General features: G+C 48.2%; 2 protein-coding genes across 5 annotated transcripts in view; one reads left to right on the forward strand and one right to left on the reverse strand.

The window, feature by feature from the left end:
• Positions 1-41, reverse strand: part of LOC121304837 (ryanodine receptor 1-like) — a 79,910-nt gene extending 79,869 nt beyond the window's left edge. Inside the window, exon 1 of the mRNA XM_041236247.1 lies at positions 1-41. This exon is cut by the window's left edge and continues 264 nt beyond it. The gene's annotated coding sequence lies outside the window, so the exon portion shown is untranslated.
• Positions 42-6,021: 5,980 nt separating this feature from the next.
• The window catches only part of LOC121305004 (RAS guanyl-releasing protein 1-like), a 20,613-nt gene continuing 11,634 nt past the window's right edge, over positions 6,022-15,000 (forward strand). For 2 of the 4 annotated variants that reach the window (XM_041236474.1, XM_041236472.1), the window contains exons 1-6: positions 6,023-6,337; positions 11,021-11,220; positions 11,772-11,877; positions 11,997-12,059; positions 12,701-12,832; positions 12,997-13,150. In XM_041236474.1, the coding sequence (XP_041092408.1) occupies positions 6,315-6,337; positions 11,021-11,220; positions 11,772-11,877; positions 11,997-12,059; positions 12,701-12,832; positions 12,997-13,150 (678 nt within the window). In that variant the 5' untranslated portion in view covers positions 6,023-6,314. Of the gene's footprint in view, positions 6,338-11,020; positions 11,221-11,771; positions 11,883-11,996; positions 12,060-12,700; positions 12,833-12,996; positions 13,151-15,000 lie in introns of all 4 variants that reach the window. The other 2 variants (XM_041236473.1, XM_041236475.1) reach the window with 2 other exon arrangements.

A 15,000-nucleotide genomic window follows, 5' to 3' on the forward strand; every position in this document is an offset into this window, starting at 1 on the left:
TCTCTCTCTGCAGGGAGAGGGAGCGACTAGGCAGCTCCGATCTCAGTGACACATCCACAAGAAACAGCTGGAAAAGAGAACATTGGGATTGTGACCACTCCCCCTTTGATCAGACCCCTCCCCCTCTAAATTAACCCCACCCCCTCAGTCCTGGTAACCCCGCCCCCCTTCTGTTCAGTAGCTCGCACAAGTTCAAGTGTCCATCACTTTGGAAGCAAGCGTTAGCTCTGCTGGCAATACACTAGCTGTGCACTAGATGGCGCTGGTGCTTATGAATGTAAAGAAGGCTAATCCAGCCTGCGTTGCATAGGTCTATGATCTCTTAACACAATCGCCAAAGCATGCAATGAATTGCTTCCCCTTTACAAATGAGTAAATCACAAAAAGAACAATTAAGACCATTGCAAACCTTTTTTAAAAGGTAATAACAATCTTTATATAGCGCCTTTCATACCACCATCACAAAGCGCTTTACAAGATACGAGACTAGGGTGTGTGAACTAAGCATCAGTTGCAGAGTCGCTTACAACAACGTATCACCCCAAAGACGCAGCACAAAGGGGTTCAGTGACTTGCTCAGGGTCACACACAGTGGCTGAGCTGGGATTTGAACCAGGGATCTCCCTATTACAAGCCCGTTTCTTTACCCACTGGACCTTAACATCATTAATAAATCATCCATAAATAATGCCATGCCATGTAGATGTTATCTTGAATTCTAAATAATTAGGCACCAGCCCCCACCCTCTTCCAAGTACTTTTCTAAATGACTCTGTTAGGAAGTACACAAGCCTGCCTACTTCAATACAAACTGCATCTCAGATTCTCAACAAATCTATCAAACAGACGAGTACAGAGGAGGTTGAAGGAAGAGGGGTGCTAAATTTAGCAAGGTCATACCTAACCCCCACCCTCCACCCCCTCCCACTTCTCACACACACACACACACACACACACACACACACACACACGCACGCACACACAACGCGTGTTCCGTGCATTCTGCACAGGCAGACTCTATCGATTGCTCACCTCCACAATCTCCATCTACTTGTCATCTCTCCCTCTCTCTGTCACCCATAGCAACCACCGCACCAGAAGGGCAGGTTTGAAGCGCACCAAAAAAAAAAAAAACAGCAGGAAACCTCACTGAGCATGCTCAGAACCCCCCATAGAGGCTGCAAGGCTCGCTGGCATTTGTAGTTTTCACAAAAATCTCTTTTGTCATAACACTCCTGCCATTCCACGTTTCGCCAGAAGAGGGCACTGTCTTCCTACAAATAATGGCCAGACCATAAGGCAGTAAGGACTTGGTGCTTCTAGAATGTTTCACTTGCTAAAACGCAGCCCAGCACTTTCTCTAACCACTGAGCTCCTGAAACCCACTGCCTTCCACTCTGCAGCCCAGCGCTTTCTTTATCTAACCACTGAGCTCCTCAAACCCACTGCCTTCCACACTGCAGCCCAGCGCTTTCTTTATCTAACCACTGAGCTCCTCAAACCCACTGCCTTCCACACTGCAGCCCAGCGCTTTCTTTATCTAACCACTGAGCTCCTCAAACCCACTGCCTTCCACACTGCAGCCCAGCACTCTAACCACTGAGCTCCTCAAACCCACTGCCTTCCACTCTGCAGCCCAGCGCTTTCTTTATCTAACCACTGAGCTCCTCAAACCCACTGCCTTCCACACTGCAGCCCAGCGCTTTCTTTATCTAACCACTGAGCTCCTCAAACCCACTGCCTTCCACACTGCAGCCCAGCGCTTTCTTTATCTAACCCTGAGCTCCTCAAACCCACTGCCTTCCACACTGCAGCCCAGCACTCTAACCACTGAGCTCCTCAAACCCACTGCCTTCCACACTGCAGCCCAGCACTTTCTTTATCTAACCCTGAGCTCCTCAAACCCACTGCCTTCCACACTGCAGCCCAGCGCTTTCTTTATCTAACCACTGAGCTCCTCAAACCCACTGCCTTCACACTGCAGCCCATCGCTTTCTTTATCTAACCACTGAGCTCCTCAATCCCACTGCCTTCCACACTGCAGTCCAGCACTTTCTTTTTCTAACCCTTGCCCGATTCATACAGTACAGTGATTGTGGGATAGTATATAATAGAACGTCTAAACATCATGATTACTTATTGTTCTAAACAGTGCTACACTCAAAGTAACCAAATACCTTTATTGACAAGCGTTTCCACTAGAAGTCTTTCTCAGTGTCTAAAAGAAACTCTAAAAGAAACTTCATAAATTCATATCAATGAAAGTTAACCTAGGATACTTTTTGCTACACACACACACACACACACACACACACACACACACACACACACACACACACACACACACACACACACATATATATATATATATATATATATATAGATGAGAGAGAGAGAGAGAGAGAGAGAGAGAGAGAGAGAGAGAGAGAGAGAGAGAGAAAGGGGAAGTACCTCGGAAGGTTTTGCTCAATTACTTTGAGTTCCATTTACAGTAAGTGACAAATTTCCTGCTGGTGTAATCTAGAGAAACACCTGTTTCATCACACATACACACAGGAGCGCGCACACACACACACACACACAAACACACACACACAAGAGCGCACAGACACACACACACACACACACACGCACGCACACACACACACACACACACAGGAGCACACACACACACACACACCACACACACACACACACACACACACAGGAGCGCGCACACACACACACAGAAGCAAACACACACACACACAGGAGCACACACACACACACACACAGGAGCACACACGCACACACACAGGAGCGCACTCACACACACACACAGGAGCACACACACACACACGCAGGAGCGCACACATACACACACACAGGAGCACACACACACACAGGAGAGCACACACACGCACAGGAGCACACATACACACACACAGGAGCACACACACACACACACACACACAGGAGCACACACACAAATGACAAACAAATGTGAAATTGCAGTTTGATCAATTCCGGCTTGATTAGCCACAGTGTGTGTGGATAGCAAGCTCTGGTGTGTCTTATCAAACATAGTAAAACCAGGAACGGATCAAACTGCTATGCAACGGGAGTCTCATTTCCATCCCTGCACGCGCACACACACACACACACGACCAGAGAGGCACACACATGCACAGAGAGAGACGCATGCACACACAGAGACACTCGTTTGCATTCCTTTACTTGTGGGTTCTTCTCATTGACTCTCACTATGTTTTTATTTGCTATTTCTAACTCCAGTCAGACAAAACTCCACACAGGGGGAAAGTCGACAACAAGCTAAACATTTTCTCAAATGTTGTCCGCGCATTGATAGTAATACCTGCCCACACGCACACACACACACAGGGACCCTTGCCTCCGTCACACCGTGTGGTTTATGTACAGTAGCATTATCATCTTCAACAACAAACAGCAGTAACAGGGTTTACTTCTTCAGTGACCTGGCGCAGTGTTATGAAAACAAGAGAGACCGCATGTTAAGCGCAAGCAAAACCCGCTGGACCACTTCTTGAAGCGAGCAGCTGTTAAGAAGAACATCGAGATCCTGCTAACTTCCAGAGCCCGTCTCTCAGCTAGCCTACCGAAAGGTCAGTTGATCTGATGATCCATCATGGAGGTAGCCAATCAGAACCATCGCGTGAATCGCGGCGCTTGTCGTAATGCAACCTGCATATCACGACATGCATCGTGACATCGGTCTATCATCAATTTCCCTGATTGACTAGCACCGAAAACCAGTACAATCAACATCTGCGGCCCAGTCCGGCACACTTGAACATAAGAACATGAGAAAGTTTACAGACGAGAGGAGGTCATTCTGCCTAGCTTGCTCGTTTGGTTGTCAGTAGCTTATTGATCCCAGAATCTCATCAAGCAGCTTCTTGAAGAATCCCAGGATGTCGGCTTCAACAACATTACTGGGGAGTTGGTTCCAGACCCCAACTACGTAAAAAAGTGCTTCCTATTTTCTGTTCTGAATGCCAGTGTCAATAGCTAGGGGGTCTGAGATTATTTACACTGCAGCATTGAGCATAGGGGCCCGTCTCCTCATTATTTACACAGCAGTGGTGTGTAAACAAAGGGGTCAGCTCCAACGACAAAGCTTGACCAGCCTAGCTCACAAACAGCTGTCCTTTTCGGGCATGACTCAGTGGCTTCAGAATTTGGACAAGAAATAAGATTCCTCCCCCATTCCCCCAAAATAAATAAAAAGGATGCTGCCATACATTTTCTATGAATTCAAGTCGTTATGTTAATAATTTACACAAAATCAATTTGACAATTTGCTTTATTAAAACACACAAAAATACCGGACTAAGAAATGTCACCAGCACGCATCATATTTGCGCTCCCTGTAAAGAAGCCAGCTCTTTTGTACAGCGGTATCAGCGCTATGATTTAGTGCGAGAGGTCCCAGGTTCGCGCATGCCCTCTGCCTGCGTGTGGATTGCCCCGCCCTGTATGAGATTGAGGAGCGGCAGTCTCTGTTTGAGATTGTGGAGCAGCAGTCTCTGTTTGAGATTGTGGAGCCGCAGTCTCTGTTTGAGATTGTGGAGCGGCAGTCTCTGTTTGAGATTGTGGAGCGGCAGTCTCTGTTTGAGATTGTGGAGCGGCAGTCTCTGTTTGAGATTGTGGAGCGGCAGTCTCTGTTTGAGATTGTGGAGCGGCGGTCTCTGTTTGAGATTGTGGAGCCGCAGTCTCTGTTTGAGATTGTGGAGCGGCAGTCTCTGTTTGAGATTGTGGAGCGGCAGTCGCTGTTTGAGATTGTGGAGCGGCAGCATTGTAAAGCACAGAGAGGTCTGGTAAAGCATAGGGAAGCATTGTAAAGCACAGAGAGGTCTGGTAAAGCATAGGGAAGCATTGTAAAGCACAGAGAGGTCTGGTAAAGCATAGGGAAGCATTGTAAAGCACAGAGAGGTCTGGTAAAGCATAGGGAAGCATTGTAAAGCCCAGAGAGGTATTGTAAAGCACAGAGAGATCTGGTAAAGCACAGGGAAGCATTGTAAAGCACAGAGAGGTGACCACCACAGTTGACATGCACCTATTATAATCTACTAAGGGCATCTCTGCTCACCTGTAGCGCCTACCTTGAACACCAGAAAGGATTTTATCCACTCATTTTTGTGTTTGTTATCACCTCACCACTGTTGAAGTGAATGCAGAGTGTAACCATGGGGAAGCTGCAGGGGGCGGGTGGGTTTGACTGGACTGCAGCTTTACTGTAATAAGAGACACCCGTGCTGGCAGGCTGCTGTGTTTTACCTGGCTTCATCACAGCTCCACCAACAAGGAGGTCCTTATTTTTATGCAGCTGGGACCTGCACCCGGAGATGTGCTCACTGTGTCTGGGGTGGGGGGGGGGGGGGCTGCGAACGGGAACAGGGGAGCGGGGCGAGGGACGCCCGAGAAAGGGGATGGGGAAATGGATGAGAGGGTAAGGGAGAGGAGAGGGTGAGGGGAAAGGGGTTGAGGGGGTTAGAGGAGAGAGAACAATAGAAGAAATAGAAGGCAGAGATGATTGAGAGAGTTTGGATAAAAAAACTATGGGAAATGCATAGTATAATAACAGAAGGCATTTGGGGGAAAAAAAACTGTGGCAGGAGAGAGCAAGGATTCAGTTCAGTTGCTATTTAGAGCATTAAAATAACAGTCTGCTTGTGTGTTGTTATTATCCAAGGTGACTTACAGAGACTAGGGCTTGTGAACCATGCATCAGCTGCAGAGTCACTTCCAGCAATGTCTTACCCCAAAGACAGAGCACAAGGAGGTGAAGTGACTTGCTGAAGGTCTCTCTCTCTCTCTCTCTCTCTCTCTCTCTCTCTCTCTCTCTCTCTCTCTCTTACAGAAGTTCTCTCTCTTTCAATCTGTGTGTGCAGTTCCTCTATCAATCGTGCAGTGTGTGTGTGGGGGTGTGTGAGGGGGTGTGTGTGTGTGTGTGTGTGTGTGTGTGTGTGTGTGTGTGTGAGTTCCTCTATTTCTCTGCAGCGCTCTGGTTGCACAGAGATGCTGCTCTTGCAGCGCAGGTGGTGAAAGAGACAGCTCAGAGGGAGACCGCTCGCACAAGAGATAGGGGTGGGGGTACCAAGGTCTCTCTGGCTAGCAAGAGAGAGAGAGAGAGAGAGAGAGAGAGAGAGAGAGAGAGAGAGAGAGGGGAGAGAAAGTACCAAGAGCAAGAAGAAGGAATAATAAGAAAGTAATGGAAGCTGAAATTGATCAAGTCTACAACTTCAGAGAAGCGTTGTAGTTTGCACATGAAGAGAGAGTCCTGAGCTTCAATCATGAACCGAAGAGACAGTAAGAGGTGAGTGAGAGAGAGAGAGAGAGACAGAGAGAGAGACATACAGAGAGAGAGACACATAGAGAGACATGCAGAGAGAGACAGAGAGAGAGAGAGAGACAGAGAGAGAGAGAGAGACAGAGAGAGAGACACAGAGAGAGACATGCAGAGAGAGACACAGGGAGAGAGAGAGAGACTGGGTCGGTTTGTGCCGCTATTATCTTCAAACTCTTACGGTGTCTTATCTTTTTGTTGCTGTTGTTTTCGATGGCTGCAGTTGCTTCGTGTCGGTTTCATTTTGAGAACCTTTTCTTCTTTTGCTTTTGCATTTGATTGACAGCCAGCTTATGTGTTTTGCTTTTGATTCGTTTGTTATCAGTTAGTCTTGTTGGTTTTTTCTGAAGGGCTCTGGGGCCAGCACAGGCAGTTTATCTGTATTTCTATGAAGGCTGGTGCTGCTTGGTTTTGCTCCTCTTTTGGGGGATCAGTGAGCTGTGGTCTGGCTGTTTTATGCTGAAGTAAACTCAGAGGGGAAGTGCTCAGACTGATTGAATATTAACCAACAGTTGCTGCAGTAAAGGTTGCCTCTAGCGGTGCTGTAAAAATGAGTTAGCGTTTGTTGTGTCATTTATCCATACTGTGTATTGCATTGCAAGAACGCCCATTCAGGGAAAACCAAATCTGCATAACAGTCCCCTGCCCGGAACACACATACACACGTCCTGTGCTATGATAAAGGAGTTAACCCTTTAGTTGCCTGCTAGCACAGCGCTTGTTCATTTTTGCTGTTTGATTGATTGATTGATTGCTTGCCTCTTAGTGGATAATGAATCAGCCCCCTTCTCAAAGTGAAGCACAGAGAAGAGAATGAACCAGCCCCCTTCTCAAAGTGAAGCACAGAGAAGATAATGAACCAGCCCCTTCTCAAAGTGAAGCACAGAGAAGATAATGAACCAGCCCCTTCTCAAAGTGTAGTAAAGCACAGAGAAGAGAATGAACCAGCCCCCTTCTCAAAGTGAAGCACAGAGAAGAGAATGAACCAGCCCCTTCTCAAAGTGTAGTAAAGCACAGAGAAGATAATGAACCAGCCCCTTCTCAAAGTGTAGTAAAGCACAGAGAATAGAATGAACCAGCCCCTTCTCAAAGTGTAGTAAAGCACAGAGAAGATAATGAACCAGCCCCCTTCTCAAAGTGAAGCACAGAGAATAGAATGAACCAGCCCCCTTCTCAAAGTGTAGTACAGCACAGAGAGGAGAATGAACCAGCCCCCTTCTCAAAGGTTACTGCTTTGACTGCATATCTACTGTGATACATGTTTTAAAAGGTAGAGTGGTATAAACTTTTCTTCATGAACTGGACAAAAAAATTAGAGAATGTCAATAAACTCCCTTCATCTGCAACATGTGCGGGAAGTAGACAAGAGCAATACAAGTGATTTAAAAGTGTCTCATAGAAAAAGAAATCACAGTGATGATGCATAGCATGGTACTGCAGACCTAAGAAGATAGTTTGAGGAGAGCAATGTTGCTGAACTGTCTATAATCCTGTTCATTTGCATGGGTCGAGTCTGACTGCTGCACCGAAGACACATGAATCCTTGTTACAGGGAAAAAAAAAAAAAAAAAAAAAAAACATTTGCATTGTGTGTTTTGAATATAATGCCAGCCTTTGTGAGTGAATAAACAAATACGTGGAACAGAGTGAGCTGACTTTCCAAAGAAGGGGAAGTGGGGGGGCGCTGATCAAGGGGCTGATCAAGCTGGTAGTAAAACCTGGACTGGATCACACTGCTGTGCAATGCAGTGTATTTAGGTCTGCACTGAAGCCACACAAGGCTTCTGGTGCCGTGTGTGTTTTGCGAGTTACATGAAGGGACAACTTTCCCATTTTGATCTATCACTTTCTTTAGTCCTTGTGGTCGTATATAAAGGAATCAATTTGTTTATTAAGACAGAAATACTTTTTTTTTTTTTTTATGTATCTGAAACGATATTTGATGCTCAGCTGTTTAATGAGCCTCACACACATTCACTTGTGACATTCATGGGCCGGTTTTCAGATTTGCATGGAAAATATTTTCATTTCAATAAGTCACGGCAACAGCCTTCTGGCTCCTGAAATAATTTGTTAATGCTTTCGTTACTTACCCTGTTTAACGGAAAAGCATAGGAAAGTGTAATAAAGCACAGAGAGGTCTGATAAAGCATAGGGAAGCATTGTAAAGCACAGAGAGGCCTGGTAAAGCATAGGGAAGCATTGTAAAGCACAGAGAGGTGTGGTAAAGCACAGGGAAGCATTGTAAAGCACAGAGAGGCCTGGTAAAGCATAGGGAAGCATTGTAAAGCACAGAGAGGTCTGGTAAAGCACAGGGAAGCATTGTAAAGCACAGAGAGGTCTGGTAAAGCATAGGGAAGCATTGTAAAGCACAGAGAGGTCTGGTAAAGCACAGGGAAGCATTGTAAAGCACAGAGAGGTCTGGTAAAGCAAAGTGAAGCATTGTAAAGCACAGAGAGGTGTGGTAAAATGCAAAGGGAGTCATTGTTAAGCAGCAAGAGGTCTGTGTAAAGCGTAGGAATCATTGTAAATCCCAAGTGTCTGGTAAAGCATAGGACGCTTGTAAGGCACAGGATATTTCCTGGTGAAGCATAGATTTACAACGTCTCGCTCCACAGCTTAAAGAAATCTCTGCTTTTTGTTTTTATTTTAGGAAATAACATCTTTCTTTCTGCTGTTATTTTTAATTTGAAAAATAAACAAACACAAGATGAGAGAGAGAGAGAGAGAGCGAGAGAGAGAGAGAGAGAGAGAGACGGCGAGAGGGAGAGAAGAGGGCAGCTCTTTATTGGTTTCCCCCTGCCCCCTGGACTCACGCCAGCTCCGAGCCGCTCTGAGTCCGATGCTCAGCCTTCTCTCGCCTTTATCAAGGAAGATAAGTGAGCAGCACTTATCCAGGAGCTCCAGAAACACATAACAACTCCCACTGACTGCCCATGAAAGAGAGGCTTATTCCAGCTACACAGAGAGAGGGGAGAAGGAGAAAGGAATGGATATTAGGTAGGGGAACTGGGGAGAAGGGAGGATGAGAATGAAAGGGAAGGGAGACATAGGTAAGAGAAGGGAGTGGGGGAATGAAAGACAGCTACAGAGGAGACATTGGGAGATGAGGAGAGGGAAAAGGACGAGATGGAGAAGGGGAAGAGGAGATGAGGAAGGGAGCTGGCAGAAGAAGAAAAGGAGAGATGGGGAGAAAGAGAAAATGGGGTGACAACGTTTCATCGAGGAGGAGTTTTAGTTTGAGCTCAGTTAAAACACGCACGTTTTAAAAAAAAAGTGTAAGAGTTAGAACATAAAATTGATAATGTGTTTTAAACTTGGCGCGTTTGCAAGACAGAAATAATGGGGTCATTCTGGGTGAAAGGAGGAAAGGGTGTGTGTGTGTAGTTGTGTGCATTTGTGTGTGTGTGTGTGTGGTTTTGTGCGTTTGTGTTTGTGTGTGTGTGTGTGTGTCTGTGGGGAGCATCAAACCACAGGACACGACCCCACCCAGAACCGCGAGGCGGGGCGGCTAGGCTGAGCAGTGAGCCTGTCCAGGCATGCCAAAGCCAGGTAGAGGGCAGACCCAGTGACAACAGGAGCAACAGAATTAAATCCACCAGTGAGCAGTGGTGCAAGTACATACACTCAGTTACCTTGCAAGCTTACAAGTTTACCAAAGTATTTCTGCAGTTTTACCCCCATGCCTTTTCCCATGGTCAAAAGACAAAAATGAAATGAGAATTTTAAGATTGAGACATAATTAAAAAAAATAAATAAATAAATGAACATAATTAAGATCTTTTGTTTGACATCATGCAATCAAAGAAACTACAAAATGATATTGTAGAAGTCTACCTGGAGCAATAATACTAGTACAGTATCTCATGAAATGTCTTTTGTTTTTTAATTTTTCAGTTTTTCTATAAGATTATGGAAAACTACCAAGCTGTATGTAATTCGATATGTTAGCGTGACGTTACTGAACGTGTTTTGTTTGACTTTCCGAAGCAAGATTGGTTCATTCTGCTTTTGTGATGGATGTGAAGGCACATTTAAATCACTTGAGTCTGCTCTTCTGTGAATGTTCTCTGTCGCTTCCTGTCCTGTGTGCTAATCTCATCTCGTTGATCTGGCAGTGAAACTTGCAGGCTGATGTGTTAAGAACAGCAAGGGGCTTAGTGGGGCTGCAGCGAAGCCACTCTATTGAAATTACTTTACATAGAAAATGTAATCGCCAATTCACTCACAATCCACTCCCTGTGTGCAAAGAGCGAGAGCAAACGTTTAGTTTTGTTTATTCAAAATGTATCTAGCATTGTAAAGCACAGAGAGGTGTGGTAAAGCATAGGAAAGCATTGCAAAGCACAGATAAGCCTGGTAAAGCATAGGCAAGCATTGTAAAGCACAGAGGTCTGGTAAAGCATAGGGAAGCATTGTAAAGCACAGAGAGGTGTGGTAAAGCATAGGGAAGCATTGTAAAGCACAGAGAGGTCTGGTAAAGCATAGGGAAGCATTGTAAAGCACAGAGAGGTCTGGTAAAGCATAGGCAAGCATTGTAAAGCACAGAGAGGTCTGGTAAAGCATAGGCAAGCATTGTAAAGCACAGAGAGGTATGGTAAAGCATGTTAAAAAAAACATGGTAAACCCCTCTCTCTCTCTCTCTCTCTCCAGGAAGTCCCACCAGGAGTGCTCCAGCCCCATGGTGGGGCGCAGCAGGAGAGGGAAGGGGGTCCCCCGGAATATCAGGCGCTGGATGACGTGCCCGAGCCCCCAGGAGATCAACCGCGCCAAGGCGATGATGTCATCGATGGGCACGCTGACCAAGGGGGCGAGCCTGGAGGAGCTGATCGACAGATGCGTGCAGTCATTCGGTGAGAGGAGAGGGGAGAGGAAAGAGGAGAGGAGAGGGAAGAGGAAAGAGGAGAGAGGGAGAAAGAGAGAGGAGAGGAAAGAAGAGAGGGGAGAGAGAGAGGAGAGGAGAGGAAAGAGGAGAGGGGGAAGAGAGAGGAGAGGAGAGGGGTGAGGAAAGAGGAGAGAGGTGAGGAGTGGGGAAAGAGGAAAGAGGAGAGAAGGGGAAAGAGAGGAGACAGGGAAAGACAGTGAGTGAGATAGAGAGACACACCCAGTTATTTTGAGTCACTGGGGAGGAATGCTGGAGCGGGCAGGCAGGGAGACGGTGAGTGTGTGCGCAGTGACCTGCAGGCATAGGCTGGCTTCTTCTCCTTTGGGAGCGTTACCAGCTCCTCACTGGGACAAGGGTGACCAGCTGATCCTAATCACGAGGGTATGAATGAACACCTGTTCCACTCCTACTCAAGGCCAGTTTCATGCATCTGCAAGGCTGGTTTCATGCCTCTTCAAGGCTGGTTTCATGCTTCTCCAAGGATGGTTTCATACCTACTGACCAATGCCTGTTTTTCAGACTTGGAGGGTAAGCTGTGCCAGGCAGAGCAGGTCGTCCACATGACGCTGATGATGCACTGCTGGGTCGTGCCGTCCTCTGTCCTGGCAAGGAAACTTCTGAGCTTATATCCTTCTGGAGAGGGGAGAGGGGAGAGGGGAGAGGGGAGAGGAGTGAGTCGAGAGGGGAGAGGGGAGAGGGGGTCATTCGATTGGCTGGGTTTAGCGTCCTTGACCCCAGGCTCACATATCGAGATTGCCCCATGGACCAAAGGGACCAGGTGCGACCCAGAATCTGCTTTTTTGTCCGGTGAGTGACCAACACCCGACAGTGCAATGCAACACAATACAATACAGTGAAAAGCACAACAATGAACTGCAGTACTACTGTAAATGCACTGTAATATAATACAGAGCAGCATCGAGCCAATCTGTCTGTCCTCTCCTTTCCTCTCTTCTCTCCTCTCCTCTCCTCTCCTCCTCTCTCCTCTCTCCTCTCCTCTCCTCTCCTCTCCTCTCTCCTCTCCTCTCCTCTCCTCTCGTCTCTCTCTCTCCTCTCTGCTCTCCTCTCCTCTCCTCTCCTCTCTCTCTCCTCTCCTCTCCTCTCCTCTCTCCTCTCCTCTCCTCCTCTCCTCCTCTCCTCACTCTCCTCTCCTCTCCTCTCTCTTCTCTCCTCTCTCTCTCCTCTCCTCTCTCTCTCCTCTCCTCTCTCCTCTCCTCTCCTCTCCTCTCCTCTCTCCTCTCCTCTCCTCTCCCTCCTCTCTCCTCTCCTCTCTCTCCTCTCCCCTCTTTCTCTCCTCTCTCCTCTCCTCTCCTCTCCTCTCCTCTCCTCTCTCCTCTCCTCCTCTCTCCTCTCCTCTCCTCTCTCCTCTCCTCTCCTCTCCTCTCTCCTCTCTCCTCTCCTCTCCTCTCAGTTCTGTATTAACAGTTTTCTCCGGCCGTCTTTCTCAGCTCCTGGATCACTCAGTTCCCCGCTGCGTTCAAAGGCGATGAGAAGCTGGAGGAGGTGATGGCCGACTTCTGGGAAATGGTGAAGAACGAAGGAGAGGAGACTCACTGCCAGCTCATCGACACGGCCAACATGTGAGGGGGCAGGGGGACCCCAGAAAACAGGAGGGGGGGCCCAGAGTGTAGAAGAGAGGGGGGACAACATAATGCCAACTGATCGACACCGCTGACATGTAGGCGAGTTGAATGGCAGTGCTCCCTCACTAACCCTTTCACCCCTGCCCTCTCTCTCCTCTCAGACTCCCTCAAGACTGGTCCCAGAAGTTCACTCTGCAGGACACCCCAAAGTGTGGGAAGAAACGCAAGGTGTCTCTGCTCTTTGACCACTTGGAGCCCCAGGAGCTGGCAGAGCATCTGAGCTACCTGGAGTTTAAGAACTTCTGTAGAGTGTCGGTGAGCCATGAACCATCTCTCACTCTATCTGTCATCTCTCTCTCTCTCTCTCATTCTCTATCGCTTTCTCTCTCGTCTCGTGGTGGCTCTCTCTCCATCTCTATCTGGTCATCTCTCTCTCTCTCTCTCTCTCTCCTCGCCGTCATTCTCTCCTATCTGCGATTCTCCTCCCAGTTGCGTCATCCTCTCCGCTCTCTCATCTCTCTCTCTCGCTCTCTCCTCGTGTCTCCACTCTCATCTCTCCTCTCTCTCCTCATCTCCTCTCTCCCTGTCTCTCTCTCTCTCTCCTCTCTCTCTCCTCTCTCTCCTCTCTCTCTCCCCCTCTCTATCTCTCCCCTCCTCTCTCCCTCCCCTCTCTCTCTCTCTCTCTCGCCTCCTCTCGGATCTCTGTCTCTCCGCTCTCTCTCTCCTCGCTCTCTCTCTCTCTCCCTCTCCCTCGCTCTCTCTCTCTCTCTCTCTCTCTCTCTCTCCTCTCTTCTCTCTCTCTCTCTCATCCGCTCTCTCTCTCTCTCTCTCTCTCTCTCTCATCTCTCTTATCTCTCCCTCTCTCTCTCTCTCTCTAGCTCTCCGCTCTCCGTGTGTGTCTATCATACTCTCTTCGCTCTCTTCCTCTCTCGCTAGAGATTCTTTTCTATCTCCAGTCTCTCTGATCCCTCTACCTCTCTCCTCTCTCGCTCTCGCTAGTCTTTCATGATCGAGAGTCTCTCTCTCTATCCCTCCTCTCTCGCTCAGAGCTCCTGCCTCTCTCGCTCCTCTCTCTCTCATCCTCCCTCCCTCTCTCTCTCTCTCTATCTCTCTCTCTCATCTCCTCTCTCTCTCCTCTCTCTATCTCACTCTCCCTGTCGTCTGTCTGTCTCTCTATCTACTCTCTCATCCCTCCCTCTCTCTCTCTCTCTCGGGAGGTCTCTCTCCCCCTCTCTCTCTCTCTCTCTCATCCCTCTCTCTCTCTCTCTCTCTCTTCTCTCTCTCTCTCTCCTCTCTCTCCTCCTCTCTGTCTCCCTCTCTCTCTCTCTCTCTCTCTCTCCCTCTCGCTCGTCCCTCTGAGTGTCATCCTCTCAGAGAGCAGGCTAGGTCGCTCTAGAAGCGTAGAGACATCTGAGAGTTTGTGGTATAGCGAGAGCACAGAGAGAGAGTAGGGCTAGAGAGAGAGAGATCCTCGTAACAGAGGGATCCCTGGGAGTAATATCGAGAGGATCCCCAGAGAAGTTAGAGGAGAGTCCTCCTCTCTAGAGAGTCTCTCCTCTCCAGATCTCTCCTCTCTTTGGTGCCTCCCGCTCTCTCTCTCTCTCTCTCTCTCTCCCTAATCTCTCTCTCTCTCTCATCTCTCTCCCCTCTCTCTCTCTCTCTCTCTCTCTCTCTCTCTCTCTCTCTCTCTCTCTCTCTCCTCTCTCTCTCTCTCTCTCCTCTCTCCTCTCCTCTCTCTCCTCTCTCTCTCTCCCTCTCTCTCTCTCCTCTCTCCGGTCTCCATCTCGCTCTCCCTTCTCTCTCTCTCTCTCTCTCTCTCTCCTCCCTCCCTCTCCTCTCTCTCCTCTCTCCTCTCTCTCCCTCTCCTCTCCCACTCCATCCCATCCTCTCGTACTCTCTCCGTCCTCCTCCTCGCTCTCCCTCTCCGGCTCATCCATCTCTCTCGATCGATCCCTCGAGATCCCTCTCATCTCCCTCTCGATCTCGAGTCGAGGAGAGAGCTTCCATCTCTCTCTCTCTCTCCTCTCTCTCTCTCTCTCTCTCTCTCTCTCTCTCTCTCTCTCTCTCTCTCTCTCCTCATCTCCCCCTCTCTCTCCTCTCTTAGGTAGAGCGCTCTCTCTCATCTCGGAGGAGAGAGAGCAGATCGAGAGAGTCAGAGAGTTCTC

Source organism: Polyodon spathula, chromosome 40 (assembly GCF_017654505.1).
Source record: "Polyodon spathula isolate WHYD16114869_AA chromosome 40, ASM1765450v1, whole genome shotgun sequence".
NCBI classification, from domain to species: domain Eukaryota; kingdom Metazoa; phylum Chordata; class Actinopteri; order Acipenseriformes; family Polyodontidae; genus Polyodon; species Polyodon spathula.